Raw genomic sequence first — 25237 nt, 5'->3', positions numbered from 1 at the left:
GGGAGTCGAGCTGAGCCTAGCCGAGCGGGGCGGCTGGCGGCCCCGGCCCAGACCCTGCGAGCGCCGCGGGGCACTCCCGGCCGAGGCCTTCAGAGGGCAGCCCCGAGCGGGGATGGGGCCCCGGGGGGCAGGCACCTCGGGGTCCTGTGCCTTGCAGGGTGCCAGTGCCAGCTGGGGATGCGTCCGGGCGCCCCCGACCCTGAGGCTGAGGTTCTCGGGGCTCCGGCTCGGGAGTGGCGGGCTGGCCTGTCATGAATGTTCCTACACTCGGGTGCGCACGGCTCGGCGGTTTCCTCCGGGTCGTTCCGGCCTCACACTGAAGCCAGTCCTTACACTCACCGCGCTCCGGCCCCCGGGACGGGAACCTGCCCCCGCGGGGCTCGCGTCCCCCGGGCCTCCGGGAGCCGTGTCTGTCCGCTGCCCTCCGGGCTCGGCAGGGGGGCCTGGGGAAGACTCGCGTCGCGGCCACGGGGCCCCGACGTGCGGCGGGAAGAGGGGGCCGGGCGGGGCCGCCCCCGCCGTTTCCCGGGGTCGGGGAGTCGGCTAGTGCGCCCACCCTCCCAGCTCTGCCGGGCCCCTCCTTCCTTCCATCGGGCTCGGCTCGGGGGCCCGGGCCGGCGCCGTTGCCACCCCCTTTTGGCTCGTCATTTCCTCTCCCCGCCGCGCTCGCCAGGGCCGCACCGCACACCTCAGTCCTGGAGCCCGACCAGGCGGGCTCCCCTTTCCTGCCCGGCGCCGAGGCCGGCCCGCTCGTGCCGGGAACCTCACTCCTGGGAGATGGCTCGCCCTTCGCATTTCTTTCCCCGGAGGCCGCACAACTTGCATTTCACACTTAGTTCTGCCCGTGAACTCGTCCTCCCTTGACAGTGTGCGTTCCTTTTCCTTTCACCTTTCTGTGTCACTTTGAACGTGTCTTAGTTCAATCCACAGCTACTCTTGGTTTATTTTTTCTAATATACTTTCCAATTCCATATTAACGTGTTTTTTTCAGGAGGTATTGTTGGGTTTTAGGGTAAGAAGACATCTCTGTTGACAACCAAGTATGGGACAGGTAGTAGTGTGTACCAGGCATCGGCATGTTTGATGGGGAAGGAGTGGGCAGATGTGAATAAGAATCTCCCCTGCCTAGTGGAGATTGACAGGTGAACAGCTAATCAAGACCTAAGGGCAGTGATGTAATGGGGCCAGGTTCCGTTTTGTGCAGGCAGCTGCTCACAGCCTCCTGGAAGCTTTCTGTAGCCGCCCTTTGCTGGGCCTCGGGATGATGGGGTTCCTTCTGACAGGAGAGAGGAGCAGGGGCACCGAGGTGCTGTCAGAGGGGCGTGGGGACAGAGTAGGCAGTGGTGAGAGTCTAAGGTTGGGAAAACAAGGTTCTGACTTGCGGGGTTCTGTCCCAAAACGGCTTCTTTGGGGGGAGAAAGGGAGATTTCCCTAGGACTTGATAAAAGTTTTTACTTACGTGAAGCACCTAGTGCAGTCCCTAGCACGCAGAGTAGGCCTTCAGTAGATGGTGCCCGTTTTTCTAATCACATTTACTAAGGTCATACAACCGGTAGGTTTCAGAAAACAACTAATCCAGTGTTGTTTCATTCTTATCCACATTAATGGATGTGCAGTGTGTCTTAGATATTTTTTAAAACATACCACTTTTTAAAAATATGTATTTATTGACTTCAGGGAATTGACTTCAGAGAATCATCAATGATGAGAATCATCATTGCCTGCCTCCTGCACACCCCCTACTGGGGATGGAGCCCAAAACCCAGCATGTGCCCTCACCGCCGGGCTATCTGATCACTTTAAAGCCACCAAACTCTTGGCTAGACTTTCTAAAACAGCAGTTGCCAACCTTTTGGACCTCACAGATCGTTGTATAATCTGGTTACTTTTTTGCTGAACACCTGGAGCTCCCACCTGTCTACAGAAGCACTTGGAATTTTGAGAGACAGTATCTTTCACTTGGCGTACGGGGCCTTTCAGTCTGCTGTTGATATGCTGAAATTTGTGTCCTTGTTACTATGTTGGTTCTTCATTTGGAGTACTCCACGCCTTCCCACATCATCACATATAAATCTTGCTTGCACTTACCACCAGGTCAGATGCCACGTTTTCCTAAAGTCTTCCTTGATTTGTCTCTCCCCAGTAGAAGAAATCTCTCCTCCAGATTGCCTTATTACTTTGTTTCTCTTAGATTCCAGTACAGATTTTTACTCCTTTACTAAACTTAAAGACTCTTTGAAGTTAGAATCTTTGTTAGAGTTTCTTTTTCTAAAACCTTTAAGACAGTGTCTGGGACATGATACATCATTAGTGGAGAAAAGGAGCAAATTCGAAGCTCTAATCCAGAAACCTCTTGAACAGAACATTAAGGAAGCGGGACAGCTGTTAGTTCTAGTCTTTTATCAAAGAACCAGGACCCAATTGTTGAGTTGTAAAATCAACTTAGTGGGCTAATGCTGGTGATTTTTATAATAAAATAGAAAATATCAAAGTCTATATTTTATATTAAAAAAGATAAGTATTCATCACCTGACCAGCGTGGCTCAGTGGTTGAGCGCTGACCTATGAACCAGGAGGTCACGATTCAATTCCTGGTCAGGGCTCTTGCCTGGATTGCTGGCTCAGATTCCCAGTGGGGGGCGTGCAGGAGGCAGCCAATCATTGATTCTCTCTTATCATTGATGTTTCTATCTTTCCCTTGGGGGGGGGGGGGTATATATGTAAAAGATAAGTATTCATGAAACTTTTGTTTCAGTTACTTTTTAAATGTTTGATAGAAAATGTGTTTCTTACTGTGAATTGTGGTCAAAGAAGTTTGAAAGCTTCTATTCTAGACTTTTCCTGCTAGTGATTGTCAAATAGGATAATTTTGAGGGCTTTTACATGCTTAGAGTTGACTCTAGAAGTTTAAGCTTTAAAAATATGTGTGGGTCCACATAAAATGTATTCCTAGTAATTAGCTACATTTCAGGTTCTGTGCCTTGAAGTGGAAAGAAGAGAATTTTCATGCTAGCCAGAATAAACACACACTCTCTGAGGAAAAACATTCAAAACTTTGAGTTAGAAACAAGAGCTAGACAGACTAAATCTGGCTGACTTAATTTTGTCAGAATCTTGGGCAGAGTAGCACTTGAGGAAAGACAATGTCAGGTTTATTACAGTTCTGTTATTGGTGAGAGGACTAGATCTTGGTTCTTCTTGAGGGAAAGATTTGGATCAAGAGACAAAGTGCAACAAAGCCAGCAAAAACACACTTAGGACAGTGAGTCAAGGAAGGGCATAGAAGTAACAGGAGCCTAGCTGCGCTGCTTTGGCTCATTGAGAAATCAGAGAAAAGGGGGCCTCAGAGACAGGTTTGGGGGCTTAGCCTGGGACAAGCTGCTGCTGCTCATTACTCCCCTGGTTGCATGTCTCACTGGGTCTCTTACAAGGAAGAAGAGGGTCAGGGAATGGTGGGGGTGTGGTGCCCTGGGGGCGAGCAGGCACTGGATCCTTTGTGTTGAGGGTATTTCTCTCTTGCAGGTGGGAATCTCAGGGGAGGGTCTCAATAGAATCCTCATCCGTTTTCCAGGTGTGCTCTTTCATGGTCCTGGTCTCCACTGATTGATCAGCCCCAGGGCAAGAGGTCATTAGTCAGTGCAGCTGGTCCTGAGGCTGCCATGGCATGCTTGTCTGGTTTTGCTGCTTTTCTGGGCCTGGAGCTGAAATACAACAGAGGCCTAGATGCTATCTTTAGGGAGGAAAAGGTCAGGAGTCTAAACCACATAACTAGAGGTATGAAAAGTCGGGGAAGGAAAGGTTACCCTGGGGGTGAGATTCTTTGTTTTCCCAATTTTGCCCCTTGCTAGGCATCCAGGGCTTTCTGCCCTCAGGAGTTTCTGTACTAGCCCTTTGTCCTTGCTCTGCTCATGTCTGTCTAACTGCCTATAACAGTTCTGCTAACTGAGGCTCACAGCAGCAGGACATAGGGCTTCACTGAAGCCAGTTGTGTTACTGAATTCACCATTAGCAATCTCAATATCATGTTCCAGGATGAATCACTTTCACATTAATATGAGAAAGGATTGCTATTAGATTTGAAACTGCTCTTTTTTTTACCCTTCAGAGTAGAGTAGATTTAAATGTTTTTAATTTGGAGCAATTGTGTTATGGAATAAATTAATTAAGAAAATCTGCATGACCTGTTTATTAGTAATTCATATGCTATTTGAGTAAGATGCAAATTTCTGGAAATTAGTGGTCAAGAAAAGAATCTCATACAATAAGGGGATTTGGGTTAGGGGAGGTGTGGAAACGTAAAGGACATTTCTTCATGATACTGTGGACGAAAAGGAGTCACATGCTAACCTGACCAGCTCAGTGAAAGTCTGCATGGTGGCCTTGCAAACCCAGAGAACTTAAGTAACCACAAAGAATGGTCTGAAATTAAAACTTTTTTAACTAAGAGCGGTTTATGGTGAGTAGTCATGTCCTAGGCCCGTATCTTCCCTGAAAAAGGTCAATCTTTACCTTAACCGAGCCTGTCTATTGTCTTATTGCATCTACGATAACACATCTTTGGATGTCAAAGTAATTCGCCCTTTTCCGGACCCCTCAAAGCACAGGCACCCTCTGCAGAGGCCACACGTCCCCTCAGTGTCACTGAGCTAATTGTTGACTGCTAACTATCCCGCACCCACCTATGCAAAAGATGCATGTGTCTGTCATTTTCCTCTTTATCCCTGTCCCAGAGGTTTCCCCCCTTGGCTTTCTCCCGCCTCCCTAATCTAGCACCAATTGATTTCATGTAACACACATAAGTCTCCTCTTTTGATTATAATGTAAAATAAGGTGCAAAACTACCATTCTCCGGATCATTATCTTGAGATTCTGCTTCCCTGCAATTGTTGACAGTTTGGGCTCAAATAAACTCACAAAAATTCCTCACAGGTTTGAGTGTTTCTTTTCTTTTTTTAAAAAAAAAAATATTTAATTTTTTTACAGAGAGGAAGGGAGAGGGATAGAGAGTTAGAAACATCGATCAGCTGCCTCTTGCACATCCCCCACTGGGGATGTGCCCGCAACCAAGGTACATGCCCTTGACCGGAATCTAACCCAGGACCCCACAGTCTGCAGACCAACACTCTATTCATTGAGCCAAACCGGTTAGGACAAATGTTTCTGACATTAAATCAACTTTATTAATTAACTTTGAGATAAACAGTTTAGATACAAAGGGTAATTATTTTAAATTTACGTTTGGATGAATTTGGACAAATTTATACACCTATGTAACTACCACCACAGTGAGGATATCAAACATTTTCATCATACCCTGGCTGATATGCTCAGTGGTTAAGAGTGTCAGCCCTTGGACCAAAGGGTTGTGGGTTCGGTTCCTGGTCAAGGGCACATATCTGGGTTGCAGTTTCAATCCCTAGGTCCTGGTCATGGTGCATGCAGCAAGTAACCAATTGAACAACAACACATTTTCATCACTCCAAAAAGGTCCAAGCGCTCTATCCCAATCAACCTCCCACTTTCCCCTTCCTCTCTTATTCTCACCACCTCCTTCTTCAGTCCCAGGGAACCACTGATCTACTTTCTATCTCTCGATTACTGTTGTCCTTTCAGGGTTTAAATAAATGAAATCACATCTACGCTTTTGTATCATGACTTAATTCTTTAGTCCTATTGTGTGCACTGCAGTTAGAAACAAGATAGAGTTTAGGGAAATTGTTTACTTCCCTGGCAGAGCCACTTAGCCTGGTTGAAAACCTGATTTTTCTATACTGTTCCCAGTGTCTCTTTGGAGCTGACTCAGTCAACCAATTCAGAAGAGACTGATGTAGAGATCAGAGTGCCATTTTGTCAGTGGGTAATGAGAAAATAGCTATCAAGTTTACTTGTGTTGCTGATTATATATACTCCTTATTGGCTAATCTATATATATGTAAATCCAAATTAAAACTACATATTTGCTTGGTGAGTATTTCATTAGAGCAATGGTAGTGAGTTGGAGAACTGTATGACCTGGTACGTGATGCTGTGATGACACAGTCATCCTATCCTTTATGGCTCTTCTATACTATATACCATTTTGGTTATGAGTGATAAGCTTAATTTTTGTTAAGATTTTTTTCTTTCAACATTTTAGTATAAAAATGTTCAAACTCACAGTAAAGTTAAAAGAACTTTACAATAAACACCTGTGTACTCACTACCTAGAGTCTACCATTAAAATTGTACCATACTTGTCTTATTCATCTTTCCACCCATTCATCCATCAGTCTTATTTTTTGATGCATTTCAAAGTGAATTTTTGCCATTAATACACTTCTTCCTAAATACTTAGGTATGCACTTGAATATATTTCTATTTCTTTCACAAAATATTGAGACACCTTGCAAGTGATCTCATCCATTATGTGTGGATTAATAGAGAGTGGTGCCTTGCTTTGCTGTTAAAATGTGCAGTTTAGTTCTCTCACATATAATCTTATTCACTTTTTAGGCTTTATGAAGGCCTAGAGAAAAATAGAGAAAAAAGATTTATCTGCATTTTGTTTATATACCTGTGCCTCCCCCGTATTTCCAAGGAAAATTTCCCTTAAATTTTTTAATCAAGTCTTTATTCATGGTTATCAAATATCACTTCAATTTACCTAATTGTGTCCTTATTTCAACTGTTAAAGTATATGAGAATGGTAAATTTGGACATGGACTAGCTATTTGATGATATTACAGACTTATTTATTTTTTAATGTTTGAATGACATAGTAGAGACAATATCATTGTTATAAAATGATAAAGAGAAAAGAGTCTCTTTAGAGACAGATGCTAAAGTGTTTATGGATTTGGGGAATAATACGGTGTCTGGGATTTGCTTCAAAATAATCCAGGGGATGGTGGAAAGTGGTTGAGATATATGTGGAACAAGATTGACTATGAGTTGAGAATTGTTGAAGTTAGATTATGGCTATGGGGGTTTATTATAATGTTCTCACTACTTTTGTATATATTTGAAAATTCCCATAATAAGTTAAAATGATACAATAAAGGGTGGCATGTTATTAGGCATTCAAATTCAAGACTAGAAAAAACTTAAGGTCTTTTTAGAGAAAACCATAGCCATTTAAAATTTTTCCTTATATTTAATCTGTAAAGAATTATTTTTGGCGTTAGTATAATTAATTTTTATTTCTTGCTCTGGATTAAAATGAAAACTCCTAAATCGTTGCTAGGGCTTTCTTACTTGGCGCAACTTAATGGAGATTTTGATAAGAAAAATAAATGTTTGGCTTCAGGTCTGGGTAATTTACTTACTTACTAAATAATAAACCCTGAAGTTTTAAATATGTAGGGAACTAGAGTAACATGTTTGGCTTGCAACACGTGTTATAAATTAAAGAACTGTTTCTTCTCTAAAGTACATTTTTTTGCAGACTTAAAAATCAGTGTTAAATAAGCCTGTGACAAAGTGATATTATAACTCATGAGTATTTCTAAGGTACAGGTATTGCTTTTTTATTATTGAAAGGTAAGATTGCCAGTGAAATGACAAAAAGCATTTTTAAAACATGAAATAGAATTATGATATTGTTGTCATGATTGTACCATGTAACCCTAGTTAAAAATGACACTGCATAAACATTTTCTATTTTCTCATGCTGATTTCTTACAAATACAGTGATAAGTCTCAAAGTTAATCATCTGGCATAGTGTAATGACAATCTCTACTCTTGTTTTTCCCCCAACATTTTTAATAGGAGTGCATCTCACAGTCTTCTATAATCTCCGGAGTGAAGTTCCCTGTGTACAGGATTCTAACTTGGAGGGACCATGGAGCAGTATACAGCGAACAGCAATAGTTCAACGGAGCAGATTGTTGTACAGGCTGGATCGATTCAGCAGCAGGTATGGAAGTAAAACTGCTTTAAATGTCACAGCAATGGAGCTGATAACAGCACTACTCAATTGGAGAATTATTTCAGAGATCCCAGATCTTATAAAGAACGGGTCTAATGACTTGTGCTAACGAAGTGCTTTTGAAGATTAAACTTGTGATTTCTCTGCTGTTTTCCGTGTTTAGAACTCTGTATCCAGCCTGTGACCACTGAGAATTTGCTCTTCATGGGAGCCTGGTTTAATGTTTTTATTGATTTTAGAGATAGGAATGGTGAGGGTTAGAGACATAGAAACATCAATGAGAGAGACACATCCATTGGTTGCCTCCCACAGGTCCCCCACCGAGGACAGAGTCCGGGAATCAAACTGGTTACTTCCTGGTTCATGGGTTGAAGCTCAAACACTGAGTCACACTGGCCTGGCTTGGCTTAAATTGCCCCTTTTTATCTTATTAAAAGTCAAAACACCTAGTCTGTTTTCAGATGGAAATTTGGAGTTTTTGTTTTCTCTGGATTCAATTTGGTTGTTTTTCTACTTGATTAAGCTAGTGTGTGATCTACTAAGGTATTGGCCACAATACACAAATCAAGATAGTCAGCATCTAAGAAGTCTGCTGCTGTTTGACTTGATCCACTACAGTGTTTATTCTGAAAAGTTCTAGTTTACCATGAGGATAATAGACAGCCATTCTTCTGGATAAACACATATTAGAAAGCAATCCCCTAATTAAATGGGTTACTTTCGTGAATTTATACACAGCTTACATTTTCTGATGCTTTATAGGTGGCTTTATTTTAGTGAAACTTCTCTTGTTTTTCTCCATAGGAGAAATTACCATGTATCAATTTAACCTTAGGCCAAGATTAGGAGTATTTTGTTTCTAAAATGGATCTTAGATAATATAGAAAAGTAGTTTGTAGGGAGGGCAAAGGAAAATTTGATGGTGAGTTCTATCTAATGATCAAGGGAAAGAGCTACTCTTTGTTAATAGAGAAGTTATTTAAACTCCTTTACTCATCTTTCCTTCCATTTAGCTGCTGTGGCTCTGGCAGTTAACTTCACCTGCCTTTTTTGTAAAGGGGATTCCATGAAGGGCCCTTCGTTCACACCCACACCCTGGTGGGTGAATTTTTGTTCTGTCAGAACTTGCCATCACAGAACATAAAAATTAGGTTGAAATTGCTTCTAAGGTAGTCCAATTGAGTAGAAGTAATCCTAGTTTGGGGACATGGGAACAGTAACCTCATGAAAATGATTTTGATTCACAGTGATTGCTTTTTTCTTCCTTTCTGATGATTGCATTTAAGCCCCAGAAATTTTTCATTGTAGCTTCAAGGTTGTTAAGACCTTTGTTCTTGTGAACTCGTTTGAGGAAATTAAAAAAAGAACACATTAAAATAACATTGTAGGCAAAAGAATCAGTTACCTATTTCTGGAGAGAAGGACTGCATTAACATTTTGTTTTAACGATAACAACTGTTCTGACATTTTTGAGTCATGGGAGTCTGTTTTGAGTTCCACTCTGGGGACAAAGGGCTAATATCTTCAGTCCTGCTACCTTCAACCAAACAGCTTCAGGATAGGGAGTCTGTACAGTTTGAAAGTTCTGTGTAGGGTGGGGTTGTTGAAAGACATCTCTCCCTCCCCTATAAGAGGTAAGGTGATCTCATGCCTTGAACCATACATTTTATTCCTGACACGTTTCAAGCTCTTCCTGTTCCTGTTCTCAGCAGCAGGGTGGTGTCACTGCTGTCCAGTTGCAGACTGAGGCCCAGGTGGCATCCGCCTCAGGCCAGCAAGTCCAGACCCTCCAGGTAGTGGTGCCCTCTCTGATTCTCTGTAAGCACTGCATGAACTTCTCCTTTCCTCATGTCTGGTGCTGTTTGTGGTAGGATCTCAAGGAGGAATGGCAAAGTCAGTTGCATGTTTTTGATGCTAACTTGTCTTTGAGACTTATACCATGCCGGTTTTCTAATGTTTCATGCCAAGTCATATAGTGACTCCAGTGTGAATTTTCTGAAAACAGCATTTGGCTAGTACGTTTCTTTGGGAATGCCTTGGAAAGAATTGTCATAAGGGATAGGAAGAAATTCTTACAAGTGACATCAAAAACTATTTAGAGTTCAAACTCTGTGTCAGATTGCAAGATAAAATTTCATGAACTTTACTATAATAGTAGAGGAGAAAATATGTGCACATTAGCTAGGATAGATTGTTTTTATTAAAAGGGTAAATCAGGTGCAAAATAATCATTGTACTTGGCAAATTTTATCTAATCACTAAATCCTGTTAATCTCTTAACTGCTGCCTCTACTATTTTCTGGGAAAATAGTGACCTGTTTGTTTTTTTTTTTTATCGGATCTGCAAAGATTATCCCATACCTCTAGATTGGACATACCTGGGATAGATATACTTTCTATAGGTCTTACGTGTTATAGCCACGATAAGAATTCTTACTTAGCCAATGCAGTTCCCTAACATGTTGGCTAAGTTAAATATCCAAACTTGGCGTGATATTTTGGCCAGCTTCAATATAAGATCAGGAGCAGGAGCATTAGTCTTTTCTGTGTCTGTAGGTTGCTTTGACTAAAATGACTGTATTTTTGAGAAACTGGTAAGACTTCGGTGCCCTATCTTTTTTCGTCCACTAAATGGAAATAGTTCAAAATAGGACCTAGAATGTAGAATCGCTAAACATCCTGCAGTTAACTACCCCTTATTGTAATCATTTTACTTTACCGATTCAGCCCCACCCCCACATCTGTCACACACAGTGTTTGATGATGCCAATTCTGAACATAAATTAACCTGAAAGAACATGAACTTGTAGGTTCTCCCAAACTATAAATCTCAGAGTTCAGCAGCTTGTATTTATGTTTTCATGCTTACTTCATCTTACTGATGTATGAAATAATATTGTCATTAACCACTTGTGGAATGGGAATGTAACATGCTCTTAACTGTATGGCTTTTTGTCTGATGCATGTATCCTTGCAATCATTCGTATGTTGTAAATGCAAGTGGGCTTCTTGGAGTCTCAAATGGTTTATTATGTGCACTCACAGCATGTCAACAAGGGGAGAAGTTAAGATGACAGAGATCTAGAAAATTAATAGTTACGCCTTAAAACTTGTATTCCCTACATATGTAGATTTTATTTAAAAGAAGTGGAGACAGTTTATGGAAATGATAGAAACTATTCCTTAAAGGTCTCATTATTTTGGAAAACTTTAAATAGTTCTTTTAGTTATTCATGCAATAAATATTCTGAAAAAAATCTTTTCCTGCTAGAACATATGCAGACATGGGTGTAACAGGGGATTTGATTTGGGGTGGGGAAGTAAGGGAAGGAGAAAGCAGGGGAATCAGATTGTAAACTTCTTAATATTAAACTGGAATTTCTCAATGAGCAGTTTCACAAAAACTAGGATTTCGAATATTTCTAAAGATTCTGGAACTCTTGGGAGGGGGTGTTTAATATCGAATTTACTCCTCTAGGTCTGATTGATAATTTCATTTGAACATTTTTTCACTGGCATTAAGAATGCCTATTTTAGTCATACAAATATTCTTTTATAATATAAGTAATTCCTCAAAGATAGAATCTGAAAATGAGTTTTTGACTTTTAGCTATTCTGTTGAACATTCACTCCATTTCACTTTTTAAGTGGCTTATTTTTTGGTTTCTAGAAAGCATTCTATTAGCTAGGTATTTTTTATTGGGACTCAAAATGGTACAACAGAGCATTTATAATGGCCTGCCTTCTAGAGTTTTCTGTTTATTCATGGGAGCTTCAAAGTTGGAATTTTTTTTATATGCTTGAGTGCTTTGTATAATTTCCATATTTGTCATTGCTTCTGTTAAAATTAAAATAACTGCAGGTATTGCAGGGCCCAGTGCGAGGAATTCCATCGCATATACTACAAACTAATCAGAAAATATTTCTAGGCAATTTTTAGTCGTGGGATCTTTTCAACGACAACCAGACTAGAATTCCCAGAATATAAGGTGAAGAGGGTAAAATATGTACATTTTATTTATGCTTGAGAAAGGGTGTTCTACATAAAATTACAGAGTGGCTTGCTACCCAGCCTCCTGTATTGCTGGGTAGTTTGATTTACTCCCTCCAGGTTATTTAGAATTTGCATTTAAACATCATCACCGCCATTAGCTACCCTTCTCATTGCCTCCTCTTCAGCCCTCACTAGAGATCATTCCCGGATATTAGTCTAAAAAGGCAAACAGTCTTGACATTTTGTTTAAATGCTTCTTATGGAGTTAGCCTATATTTGGTGATAAATGCCTTATATCTATTGAGACTTCCCAAAGCCTGGATATACTCCATTATATCTGACTTTAAAGTATTCAACTTGGCCTTTAGTCAAAAATACCAAAGATACTTGAAGAAGATAGGACTTGAGACTTATTATCGTGGGGTCTCTCCTGCCTTTCCCCCCCTCTAGCAAGGCAGCAAAATAGTTCCAGTAATTGTCTTTTAGTAAAAACCATTTTGTGTCTTACGTTATTTCATTGTACTTACTTTATTTCATTCTAGGTCCAGGGGCAACCATTAATGGTGCAGGTCAGTGGAGGCCAGTTAATCACATCAACTGGCCAACCCATCATGGTCCAGGCTGTCCCTGGTGGACAAGGTCAAACCATCATGCAAGTACCTGTATCTGGGTCCCAGGGTTTGCAGCAGGTGAGTGGTGCAAAAGTGAACACTTTATGAAAAAGTGTTTAGACAGAATGTCAGAGTAGAGGTTTTTATAGAATAGTTATTACAAGCTATTTGACAGTTGATATTGTTGCATTTAATTGCTTCCTACCCTCTATTTGCATTTAGTCAATAGTCCATCTTTGTAGTACCAGCGATAAAGCAGAACTAGACAGAAATTGTACATCTCTGGTAAGGACTAATTAGGCATGATTTTTGAATCAATGTAAAGAACATGAAGAGATGGGAATCTAGTTTTATAAAAGTAATTCATTGAGTGAGCTTTGTTGGCATTTTATGTCAGTAAGGGAGGAAATTTATAATCTGCTTTGGGGGTTCTTGTTTTTGCTCAGAAATGCTATCCTTTTCATTTCTTTCCATGTAATTAATAATTTGAATCATCTAGCAAGTAATGAAAAAAAGATATTTCGGTCCATACACATCACACACACCTTACACTGTATTTGGAGCAAAACTTAATAGCCTTTTTTTTTTAATTGAAAATAAATTGATAATATTTCTCATAGGAACTTAGGAAAAGAACAAAATGAGCAAAAAGTAGGTTAAAATTAGTGAAGAATAAAACTAACAAAAATGTAGAAAGGGTAAATAAAAGCTGATTCTTAAAGAGATCAATAAAATAGATAAATCCACTGGAAAGACCGATTCCAAAACAGAAAAAAAGGTAAAAAGGACAAAAATGTAGAAGAGATTAACAGAAGTAGGTAGGATGTTGTTACATGCAACTCTGGATATTATATGCTAATATTAAAAGTAGAGGGATTTTTATCAATTTGGCAAAAATTAAAAAGAATTATTATATCCAGTTCTACAATGGGTGTGGAGGAAAGGATACACTCATTACTTAGGTAATTTCAAATTCTGAAGTCATTTTGGAAGGCATCTTACTCTTAAATACGTAAACCTATCCCACTTTTGAGAATCCTATAGGATGAAAAGCATTGATATATAGGGAGAAATGTACAAATACATTTATTGCAGCATTGTGCTACCAAAAGAGCTGTATTGTAACCTGAATGCCTATTTATAAGAATAAGGAAGTGGTTGAATAAGTCATACAATATTCATATGTGGAATATTATGTTGTTAAAAAGGATAAACTGTTGACATAGGATGGTGGTTAATACTGACGTACTTCTGGTGAAAAATAATTTGCAGGGAAACATACACTATGTGATATTATCTTTGTAATTAGTAGCCAAACCCCTGTGTAATATAAGTGTTTGTTAGCATGGAAATGGGAATGAGGAAGAACTATTAATTTTTTACTATATAGATTTTGTTTTAATAGTTAAAGTGATCTCATTGGTGTCTTAGTTTCTCTGCAGGAATTTAACACAAGTTGAAAAAAGCCCTGATCACACTGCTTGATAAATCAGACTTCTAATTTCTCCACATTACTTTGTTTTTTTGTTTTGTTTTGTTTTGTTTTTTCAAATCTTCACCTGAGATTATTTTGTCCATTGATTTTTAGAGAGAGTGGAAGGGAGGGAGGAAGGGAATATGAGAGAGAGGGACAGAGAGAGAGAGACATTGATGTGAGAGAGAGACATCAATCGGCCAACCTCCGCCCTGCCTACTTTATTTTATTTTATTTTTGCTTTATAGGTAAGATTACTATAAATTTATTTGAGCATGATAGTTTTATTTTCAGTTGAATTCTTAGGGTAGTTTCTTTGGAGTAGGGAAATTGCTTGGCGAAGGAATAGGAACATTTTTAAAACTATTGGCATATTTTTGCCACAATAGAGTTGTAGTTAGGATTAAAATAGTTTCCACATTTCTTCATGAATAAATGTATGAGGCTTTAAATATATTTTCAGTATGTGTACTTTAACTCTTTTTCACACTATTTAATTTCTGTCCTTCTGTTGCCTCCTCATCATACCCTTGCCACAACTCCTTTCCTCTCCTGAATGGAGACCGTGTGATACAGTGTTAGGAGCCGTGTGCTGGGCATGCAGTGACCTGACTTTTCATTCCCAGGTCTGCCATAAAGCAAGCTTTCATATGTCAGTTTTCTCATCAGAAAGTGCAGTTTATATCAGGTGATTTCTAGGGTTCATTCCAGTTCTAAATTCTATGCTTTTATGATATTTATTTATTTACCTACCTTTAAGAGTCTCTGACAGGGTTATTTCATTCTTCTCCCTCCAAGCAGGACTGTATGTAACTAATCAAACCAGAGGTCCTCAAACTTTTTAAACAGGGGGCCAGTTCACTGTCCCTCAGACCGTTGGAGGGCCGGACTATAGTTTAAAAAAAAAACTATGAACAAATTCCTATGCACACTGCACATATCTTATTTTGAAGTAAAAAAACAAAACGGGAACAAATACAATATTTGTATTTGCATGTGGCCCGCGGGCCGTAGTTTGAGGACCCCTGAATCAAACCATCCTAGAAAAATTCTTTTCTGTTAACATATATAAAGCTCTAGGTAAGATCCCATAGCCTTTCTTAGAATGCATAAAATTTCAATTCTTTTTTAGAAGAGTACTTCTTACTCTTTATTATATTGGATCCTCTATTTTAGAATTCCAGTGAGATCCTATGCCCTCTTCTTAGAAAAGGTGTAGATGTCCAGATAAATGGAACATTTTGCATACAATTTTAGGTTAGGATCCCCGGCTTAATATAGACAATGGAACTGGAATAGAGAGTCAAGAATAGTGGAAGTTGTTATATAACAAAAATAGTACAAAATAGCTGTGAATAAATTGTTTAAAAATGAAATAGATATATAACGTGATGGACCTAAAGGGTATTATGTTACGTGAAGTAAGTCAGACAGAGAAGGACAAATACATAATTTCAGTTATATGTGGAATCTAACAAACAGAAACAGACTCATAGATACAGAGAACAAGAGATGATTGTTACAGGTGAGGGTGGCAGGGGAAGGATAAAAAAAGTGAAGGGGATTGAGAGGTACACACTTCTAGTTATAAAATAAGTCTTGGGGATGTAATGTATGACATAGAAAATATAATCAATAATATTGTAATAACTTTATGGTGACAGATGGTTATTAGACTGACTTATAGTGACACTGTATGTGCACTATGTTGTACACATGAAGCTAATATAATGTATATCAACTAAACTTTAATTAAAAAATGATACAGAAAATCTCTACCTCATACTATATACAAAAATACTTGTTAAAGATCTAAATGTAAAAAAGCATACTGGGAAACCTTAGATTCTCTTTACAGGAGAATTTTCTTTTTGCAATGGGGTGGAGAAGGATTTCTTAAAGACATTTTAAAAAATTTGATTAGACTAGAGTAGCCCCCCCCCCCCCCCCCCCCCCTTATTCGTGGGGAATATGTTCCAAGACCCCTACTAGACACCAAAAACCACGGATAGTACCAAACCCAAATGTTAACAAGAATGGATGAATAAACTGTAGTATAATTATGTAGTGTGATACTTCATGCCAAATAAAACGAATGAACTAGTTCTATTTTAACTGGCTATATCTTGAAAACAATGTTAACTAAAAAAGCAAATTGTAAAAAGATACAATATGGTGTCATTTATGTAAAATTTATAAACTTATAAAACAGCACCATATATTTTTATGAATATACATGTATAAAATATGCTCTGTAAGGAGTATCAACCAGTTTTAATATAGTGATTACCTTTTAGTTGGGAAGGTTAAATGAAGCAAATATGGCAGAATACTAACTTGTTAAATCTGAATATTGACTGCAGGTGTGTCTGATAAGTTAGTCTCAATTTTTCTGTATGTTTAAGGACTTTTTATACATTTTTATACAATCCCAGCTTAGAGTTGGAAAAGTTGGAAATAACTTATATCCACCCCCAACATTTTCTTATAGAAAACTTCAAACATAGACAAAAAAGAGAAAACTTTGATAAATCACCACACCCATCTTCAACATTTATCAGCATATAATCAGTCTTCCTAGTTTCATCTGTATTTACCTACTCTCTCAAGAATTATTTTGAATATATAAAATGTCATTTCATCTGTAAAAAATGCTTTAAAAATAATGTGACCGTGCCAGCACTATCATCTTTAAAAAACTGACATTGTTACTATAATACCCAGTATCAAGGCAGTAGTCAGAATTCCCCATTGTTTCATAAGTGGAAAACAAATTATCTCTCACAAATAATAGCCAAGCAGTCCCTAACTGGTTTGACTCAGTGGGTAGAGCGTTGGCTCAAGGACTGAAGGGTCCAGGATTCGATTCTGGTCAAGGGCATATACCTCGGTTGCAGGCTTGATCCCTTGGCCTTGGTTGGGGCATGTGTGGGAGGCAACCAATCGATGATATTTCTCTGTCTCTTCCCCTTCCTTCCACTCTCTAAAAGTCAGTGGAAAAATATCCTTCGGGTGAGGATTAACAGACAAACAAAAAAAGCAGAAGAGGACTTCTGTTTTATTGTTTTTTCCTCTTCACAGCATTTTCCGCTTTCTAGAGGAATATGGATAACTAATACTCTAGGACCAAAAGATACCAATATCTGCACGGTACTAACCTTTCTTTGTATTGTCTTCCACAGATACAGTTGGTCCCACCTGGACAGATCCAGATCCAGGGTGGGCAGGCTGTGCAGGTGCAGGGCCAGCAGGGCCAAACCCAGCAGATCATCATCCAGCAGCCCCAGACAGCTGTTACTGCTGGCCAGACCCAGGTAATTCCACTAGTTCTGAACACAGCACAGCTGATTTAGAAGGGTCAGACAGCTGAACCATATATTTCACGTGTAGTAGAAATGAGTTAGAAAACTATCATTTTTTTTAAAAAAAGACTAGCTCTGGCCAGGTAACTCGATTGGTTAGAGCACCGTCCTGTACACCAAAAGGTTGCAGGTTTGATTTCTGATCAGAGCACATGCCTGGGGGTCGATCCCCAGCCAGGATGCATACAGGAGGCAACCAACCAATTGATGTTTCTTTCACATCAGTGTTTCTCTCTCTCTTCCTCTCTAAAATCAATCAAGACACATCCTGGGATGAGGATTTTTAAAAAGAGAAAAAGACTACATGGCCCTTTGTGGTATTTTAGAATCTCTTATATTGTGTTATAATTTCTTTCCTACAGACGCAGCAGCAAATTGCTGTCCAGGGGCAGCAAGTGGCACAGACTGCTGAAGGGCAAACCATCGTTTATCAGCCAGTTAATGCAGACGGTACCATTCTCCAGCAAGGTAAGTATGCCCATTCATTTCCGTCTACTTTTGGGGAACTCATCTTCATCCCTTGAGCAAATGATGCTTCAGAAATTTTGTGGTGATCTCTACATGACATGTTTTTGAACAAAAAATAAGATTTTTTGTAAGTCTTCATTGATTGTTATTAGGTCCTTATCACTAATACATGACCAACATCAATTCCATTTGTAGGAATCCCTAAGTGGTTGTTAAAACATTGAGCCTAATGAGGATGTAAAGTACAGCATAGGGAAAATAGTCAGTGATATCCTAATAACTGTACGGTGTCAGATGGGATCGAGGTTTATGGGGATGTCTAATTACTCGGTGTACACCTGAAACTAATATAATAATGTATGTCAACTGTAGTTGAAAAATAATTTTTAAAAAAGGACTGCTCATAAGGATTATATAAGCTTTAATCTTACACTTAACACTTTCTAAATAGAAGATTGGAAATAGGAGTTGTTGCTTAGGTATATTTTTATCAGGGCCACTTCTTTGTTAATTTATTCCAAAACCACTTATTATGTGCCGGTTATGTATGTAGAACTTTGCTAAGAAAGAAGAGCTTCTCAAAGAAACGCTAGTCTAACAAGGGAGACATACATGTGAACAAATAAACATAGTGCAGAATCCTATGGAGGAATGTTCTAGGAATAAATAATGCATACAGAAGGTAGAGAAGAAATAGGGCTTGAGAGGAGAATGTATTTCAGAGAGGAGGAGATGGCTCAATCTGAACTTAAGAGCTTTTGGAAGCATTTGTCTGATAGTTAAATCCAAAAAGGACATCTCAGTTAGATTCCATGACTAAAGGTTTGACTTGTGATTAAGACTTAGCAGTATGGAAGATCCAGTGGATGTAGGAACAGTGTGCTTTTGTTATGACTCAGGAGAGGGCCTGAACTGGAATGAGCACTGGCAGGAACTCAGGAAATGGTAAACACATTCTCCTCGGTGCTGATGTTGATAGTTTGGGGACTTGGAATGCTTGGTTTAAGCTTTAGACCTGCGACTGGCTGATTCCTTGTCAGTTTAGGATGAACAATTTATAAGTTTATAAAATTTCCATCCTGAAGCAGATTGTTGATATGTACAAAAACTGGGTATAGCTATACTCTGACCCATAGAAGAGGAAGACTGCAAACTGTCTCGCCACCTATTGAAAACTATTATAGTAATGCCCAGGAAAGTATCTATTTCAAGGATAGATTTATTCAGAGCTATAACCGAGAAAGTTAATAGAGTTTCAAAGATTGTGATTACATGGGTTTTATATAGTAAACCAGGCAGAGAGTGGTTGAGTGCTTTTCCCCCCCTTATTCAGTTTAGTATGCTTTTCCAGGGGGAATGAGTGTGTGCCAGATAGAAGAGGAACTAACTGTGTTCCCTTCTTTCTGTGTACCTGTTTGTTGTTTTATGTTTTATTTTCTTAAAGTTACAGTCCCTGTTTCAGGCATGATCACCATCCCAGCAGCCAGTTTGGCAGGAGCACAGATTGTTCAGACAGGAGCCAACACCAATACAACCAGCAGTGGACAAGGGACTGTCACTGTGACACTACCAGTGGCAGGCAATGTGGTCAATTCAGGAGGGATGGTCATGGTAAGAATATTGATTCTTCAGCTCACTGTTCTCATCTGTAATTTCTTTTTCTACATATCTCTCTGTCTTTGCAAAATTCTTGAACTTGCAATTTGATGTCTCTCGTAAAGCTTGTTAATAATGTTGACCTCTTGGCATTGAGATTGATCCTTAAGGCACTTACAGAGATCTACTTTTATAATAAACACTAGAGGCCCGGTGCACAGGGGTGGAGGGGTCCCTCAGCCCTGCCTGCACCCTCTCCAATCTGTGACCAGTCAGACATTCCTCTCACAATCCGGGACTGCTGACTCCTAACCGCTCACCTACCTGCCGGCCTGATCACCCCCTAATTGCTCCCCTGCTGGCCTGATCGCCCCCTAACTGCCCTCCCCTGCTGGCCTAATATGATAGTCCTTAACCGCCTCTGCCTTAACCCCCGCCACTGTGGCTTTGTCCAGAAGGACGTCCGGAAGATGTTTGGTCTAATTAGCATATTAGCCTTTTATTAGTATAGATTACAATGAACCATAATTCATTGTGAGGACCTATTAGTGCCAGGTACTATTCTTGGTGCTGGAGATATAGTAGTGATTAAACAGATTAAATGTATGATTTTATGTGATCTTATTCAGAATTCAAATAATGAAGGGAGAGTTAGGCTGCTGATCTTTGGCAATTGAACAATACATTGTGTCTAGTGGATGAAACAAGAAATAAGCTAAAAATTAGGTTATAATAAGAGAAACCAAAAAAATGTGTGATATAAATACAGTGAAAAGATAGGGAAGGAAGGTTGGGTGGTATGTGAAAGCTAAATCCTCATATGTCAAAATATGATGTCAGTACATAGTACTTAAAATGGATAAATTAAGAATTGAGTAGCAGAAGACTGCACAGAGAGAAAGAAAGCTACCAGAAGAAACAATACAGACATTCAAAGTTAACGTTGGGAAGGGATTGTAGCAAAGGGGACTTGTTTCATCATACATTTAGTACAGTGTTTCATTTTGTTTGTTTAGAAAAATTAGGATTAAATTATATAGTAAGTTAACTAAATTAGTTGTATAACTATAGGCATTCAGTAGCACTTGGTAAATTTGTACCTATTTTCCATTGAACTGTTCTACAGTATTGTCATACTAGAGGCCCAGTGCACAAAATTACTGCGCGGGTAGGGTCCCTAGGCCCAGCGATCAGGGCTGATTGGGGCCTTTTGGCTGCCAGTCAGGGCTCCCTTCCCCAGCTGCTGGCTGCCACCTGGGGCCTCCCTTCGTTCCATGCCACCACCTGGTGGTCAGTGCACGTCATAGCGAGCGATAGAACTCCCAGTCTCCCAGTCAAACTCCTTTAGAGACACTTTGCATATTAGCCTTTCATATATATAGATAGATAGATGATTACTGTCTGGATGGCAGCAGACATTCCTAGAGAATGGAGCCATGCGTGGACAAGAATTTGGACCACGTTATGTTATTTCTAAGTGTGGCTCCTGGGCCCCCAATTGATAGATTTGTAATGTTGGTTTAAAATGCATTTAGTGTAAGTGTTCTCCAGGAAATGCATTTAACTGAATGCCCTGTAAAAGCTACTCTTGAGTAGCATTCAGAAGAAAATAGATTAACACAGATTAAGAAACTTTCCTATGTCTATACTTTATGTCACTATTTAATAAACTGGTTTTCTCTCAACACAGATGGTGCCTGGTGCTGGGTCTGTGCCTGCTATCCAAAGAATCCCTCTACCTGGGGCAGAGATGCTCGAAGAAGAGCCGCTCTATGTGAATGCCAAACAGTATCACCGCATACTTAAGAGGAGGCAAGCCCGAGCCAAACTAGAGGCAGAAGGGAAAATTCCAAAGGAAAGAAGGGTATGTATAACATAGGGAAGGATGTAGGAAGAGAATACCAGGCTTCTACTTTAGGAATAAGTAAAACCTTTTATATGGTTTGTTTTGGGTTCCTTCCAAACAACTGAAGGTAGGTAGATAGCTGGTTTGTTTTTGTTTTTTAATATATTTTTATTGATTTCAGAGAGGAAAGAAGAGGGAAGGAGAGAGAGAAACATCAATGATGAGAGAGAATCATTGATTGGCTGCCTCCTGCATGCCCCACACTGGGGATCAAGACTGCAATTCAGGCATGTGCCCTGACCGGGAATGGAACCATGACCTGGTTCATAGGTCTGATGCTCAACCACCGAGCCACACTGACTGGGCTGATAGCTGGTATTTTTTTTTTATAAAAGTTATCATTTGCTATATGTAGGTGCAACTACAGAAACAAAAAAATAACACTGGCTTAAATTTTTTTTTTTTTTTTTAATTTTTCTTACATAAAAGAAGCCCAGAGATAAATTGTCCTGGGCTGGTAGCACATTTCCACAGTTCTCAAGACTTATTCTCCTCCTGTCTTATTCTAATTTCTCAGTTTGCTATTTGTAGTCCAAGATGGCTGCTTGGGCTCCAGCCTAGGAGCAAATGGAACAAAAGAGACAGCTCTCTTTTAAGGAAACTTTTAGGAAGTTTTATATTTCATTAGCAAAAACTTATTTTTTTTATTTTTATTTTTTTACTTCATAGAGGAAGGGAGGTGGAGAGAGATAGAAACATCAATGATGAGAGAGAATCATTGATCAGCTGCCTCCTGCACACCCCACACTGGGGATTGAGCCTGCAAAATGGGCATGTGCCCTGACCAGGAATTGAACTGTGACCTCCTGGTTCATATAGGTCGACGCTGAGCCACACCGGCCAGGCTCCTTAGCAAAAATTTAATTACATGGCCAGTTACCTGCAAATAAGGCAAGGAAGTGCAGTGTTTTTACTAAGCAGCCATTTGCCCAACAAAAATTTGGTCTGTTATTAAAGCAAAAGAGAGGATATATATATATTAAGAGATAGTTAGTTATCTATGGGATACCTTTGGGGAGGGGAGTCTTTTTTATTATATTCGTTTAGCATTTACTTCTTATGGTAGTTATATATGGTTAGCTATCTAGTTGTTTTCCCCAAAGCTTTCTCCATAATTCAAAGTCCTAAGTGCCTCTGGTGGCTTTGATTTCTGGTTTTAGAAATATCTGCATGAGTCTCGGCACCGTCATGCCATGGCACGGAAGCGTGGTGAAGGTGGGCGATTTTTCTCTCCAAAAGAAAAGGATAGTCCTCATATGCAGGTAAGAAGACTTCTTACTTTGTATTTTCTCAGGTGGAATCTTTTGCATTGTCTAAGCTTTTTCCTCCAACTGAATATTTACAGCAACCTAAAGCTCTAGGAGGTAAGCATTTTACAGTTGAATCAAAGGTTTAGACAGGTTAAATAGTTTGCCTAAGGTGTAATATATATATAGTTAAGTGTCTGTCCGACCAGTAGGTATGACGCGCACTGACCATTAGGGGGCAGATGCCCAAAACAGGAGCTGCCATGGCATGCACTGGCTATTTAAAAATAAACAGCACCATGGATCTGGTACTTACAAACCAACACTCAGCTTCCCCCAAGTGTAACACAGGCCCTAGCACCACCCTGGAGCAACAGCCCACCAAATCGCAGCCAACGCTGCGAAGATCCCATAGTGCAAAATGCGGCCCACAGCCCAGCCTGGAAACGGTCATTGTGGGTGCCGGGTAATGACGTCACATAGCAACGCCCAGCTTCCTCTCCCTAGTGACTAGCCTCCTTAGAGTTTCTTCACCCCAGGAACATAACTTGCTTTATAGCCAGGTGCAAACATTTTACAGTTCAACCAAATGTTTGTGAAGTGTTTTCCCATGCTTCATCTCATTTGATCTTCAGAAGTCCTGGAGTAGGTAGATAGGAGACTTGATAGAACCCTTTTTTCTTTTCATTAGCAAGACACAAATAGCGATATTAAAATATTTCTTCTAATTAATTTCCTTTCAATGTGCACAAATCCGTGCACCGTGACACTAGTACTTAATAAAGTGGTACAACTGAATTTCAAACCCAAGCAGTACAATTCCATAACTACTATATTGTACTGGTTCTTACATCTAATTCTACTGATTTTATTGTATTGACATTTCTGAGTCAATATATCTAAAGTAGAACTCTTGATTTTTTTTTTTAATGCCTCAACCACTCATCTCAACATGTCCATCCACCCAGTTACTAGAATTATCCAACTCTTGATTTTAGCTCTAAAATATAATCTGAGCCAGTTTACTTTTTTCCCTCCCAAATGTAAGCCTAGTCTAATCCCCTCTCTTTTGGTTCAGTTAATATAACAGCTGCCAACTGGTCTCCCTTGTTCCATTCTTGTGCTGCTCTGGTCCATTAGCCACATTTTAGTGTGATATTTTTAAATGTATATCACATCACATCACCATCTTGCTTAAATTCCTTCTACCCTGCCCTTTCTCATTTACACTTAAGACTGAAATCTAAAGTGCTTACCTTGGCCAACAAGGTCCTGAATGATCAAGCTCCTCCTGCCTACCTCTGGCTTCATTTCCTCCTACTTCTTGGTTTTTATGCTCTTGCTATAGCATTGTTCTGTCTTCTGATTAGGACCTTTGTCTTCAATATAGCCAATTTGTAAAGCTTTTCACTCAAGGAACTCTCCTAATTCTGAGTGCTAACAATATGACCTCAGTCAGTTTACTTAGCCTCTTTTAGCCTCAGTTTTCTTCACCTGTAAAATGGGGTGCTATTGATACTTCACAAGAATGTTGTGAGAATGTCATGCGGTAAGTCACATTAGCCTGGTGCATGGTGAGAGCTCAGTAAATGCTATTAGTATTCTCACCCATTGATCAAGACCAAGCTCCAGGCCTACCACCTTCAGAAATCATTCAGCTTATCCTTGGATCATGCTAATTGAGACTTCACTGCCTTGGTGTGAAAGAACTGAAGGTGGTTACTATGAGTATTGCAGAAAGCTTCCACAGACAAATCCTTGTCTTAACACTGCATGTTGTAAGTGAGAGGCAGCAGGCAGAGTTTAGAGGAAAGAATATTAAATGGGTACCAGAGACCTGGGAGTTAGTTCTTGCTGGGTTCCTGAGTAACTTATTGATTCTAGTTCAAGCAAATCATTATACCCATCTGGGAATCAGGTTTATCTGTAACTTCTAGGTACACTGTGACCTTTTAACAAAGTGCGTCAAAGTAAATAAATCCCAATGTCACTTAGCTCTGCTAAGTGCTCAGCATTTAAATATAATGATCAGAAAATAATGACCAAAAAGTATATATTTATATATACACACACACACACACACACACACACACACAGCATGTCTGACTGGCATGGCTCAGTGGTTGAGCCTCGACCTATGAACCAGGAGGTCACGGTTTGATTCCCAGTCAGGGCACATGCCCGGGCTGTGGGTTCGATCCCCATTGTGGGGCATGCAGGAGTCAGGCAATCTACTTCATCATTGATGTTCCTATCTCTCTCCTTCTCTCTCTGAAATCAGTCCTATATAATAAAATGGTAATATGCAAATAGACTGAACTGCAGAACAACTGAACAACCAATCAAAACGTAATATGCGCCCTAACCAGTTTGGCTCAGTGGGTTGAGCATCGGCCTGCGGACTGAAGGGTCCCAGGTTCGATTCCAGTCAAGGGCATGTACCTTGGTTGAGGGCACATCACCAGTAGGGGCTGTGCAGGAGGCAGCTGATGGATGTTTCTCTCTCATAGATGTTTCTAACTCTCTACCCCTCTCCCTTCCTCTCTGTAAAAAGAAATCAATAAAATAGATTTTTTTTTTTTAAAAAAAAAAGTAATATGCTAAGGATCCCCAACTGCTCGCTATAATGTGCACTGACCACCAGGGGGCAAACAGTCAACTGGTTGACCAGT

The 25237-nt window shown here is 39.8% G+C and overlaps 1 protein-coding gene across 7 annotated transcripts in view; it reads left to right on the top strand.

Moving 5' to 3' along the window:
* The window catches only part of NFYA (nuclear transcription factor Y subunit alpha), a 28800-nt gene that overhangs the window by 188 nt on the left and 3375 nt on the right, over positions 1 to 25237 (top strand). Inside the window, exons 1-9 of one of the 7 annotated variants that reach the window (XM_070418626.1) lie at positions 699 to 868; positions 7748 to 7895; positions 9617 to 9703; positions 12444 to 12590; positions 17169 to 17300; positions 17711 to 17816; positions 19261 to 19427; positions 21103 to 21276; positions 22479 to 22580. In XM_070418626.1, the coding sequence (XP_070274727.1) occupies positions 7821 to 7895; positions 9617 to 9703; positions 12444 to 12590; positions 17169 to 17300; positions 17711 to 17816; positions 19261 to 19427; positions 21103 to 21276; positions 22479 to 22580 (990 nt within the window). In that variant the 5' untranslated portion in view covers positions 699 to 868; positions 7748 to 7820. Of the gene's footprint in view, positions 1 to 698; positions 869 to 7747; positions 7896 to 9616; positions 9704 to 12443; positions 12591 to 17168; positions 17301 to 17710; positions 17817 to 19260; positions 19428 to 21102; positions 21277 to 22478; positions 22581 to 25237 lie in introns of those variants that run through there. The other 6 variants (XM_070418627.1, XM_070418628.1, XM_070418629.1 and 3 more) reach the window with 6 other exon arrangements.

This window comes from Myotis yumanensis, unplaced genomic scaffold (assembly GCF_028538775.1).
Source record: "Myotis yumanensis isolate MYYU_CA2020_CCGP unplaced genomic scaffold, mMyoYum1.0.hap1 SCAF_6, whole genome shotgun sequence".
NCBI lineage: Eukaryota > Metazoa > Chordata > Mammalia > Chiroptera > Vespertilionidae > Myotis > Myotis yumanensis.
This window is presented reverse-complemented; position numbering and strand designations above follow the sequence as displayed.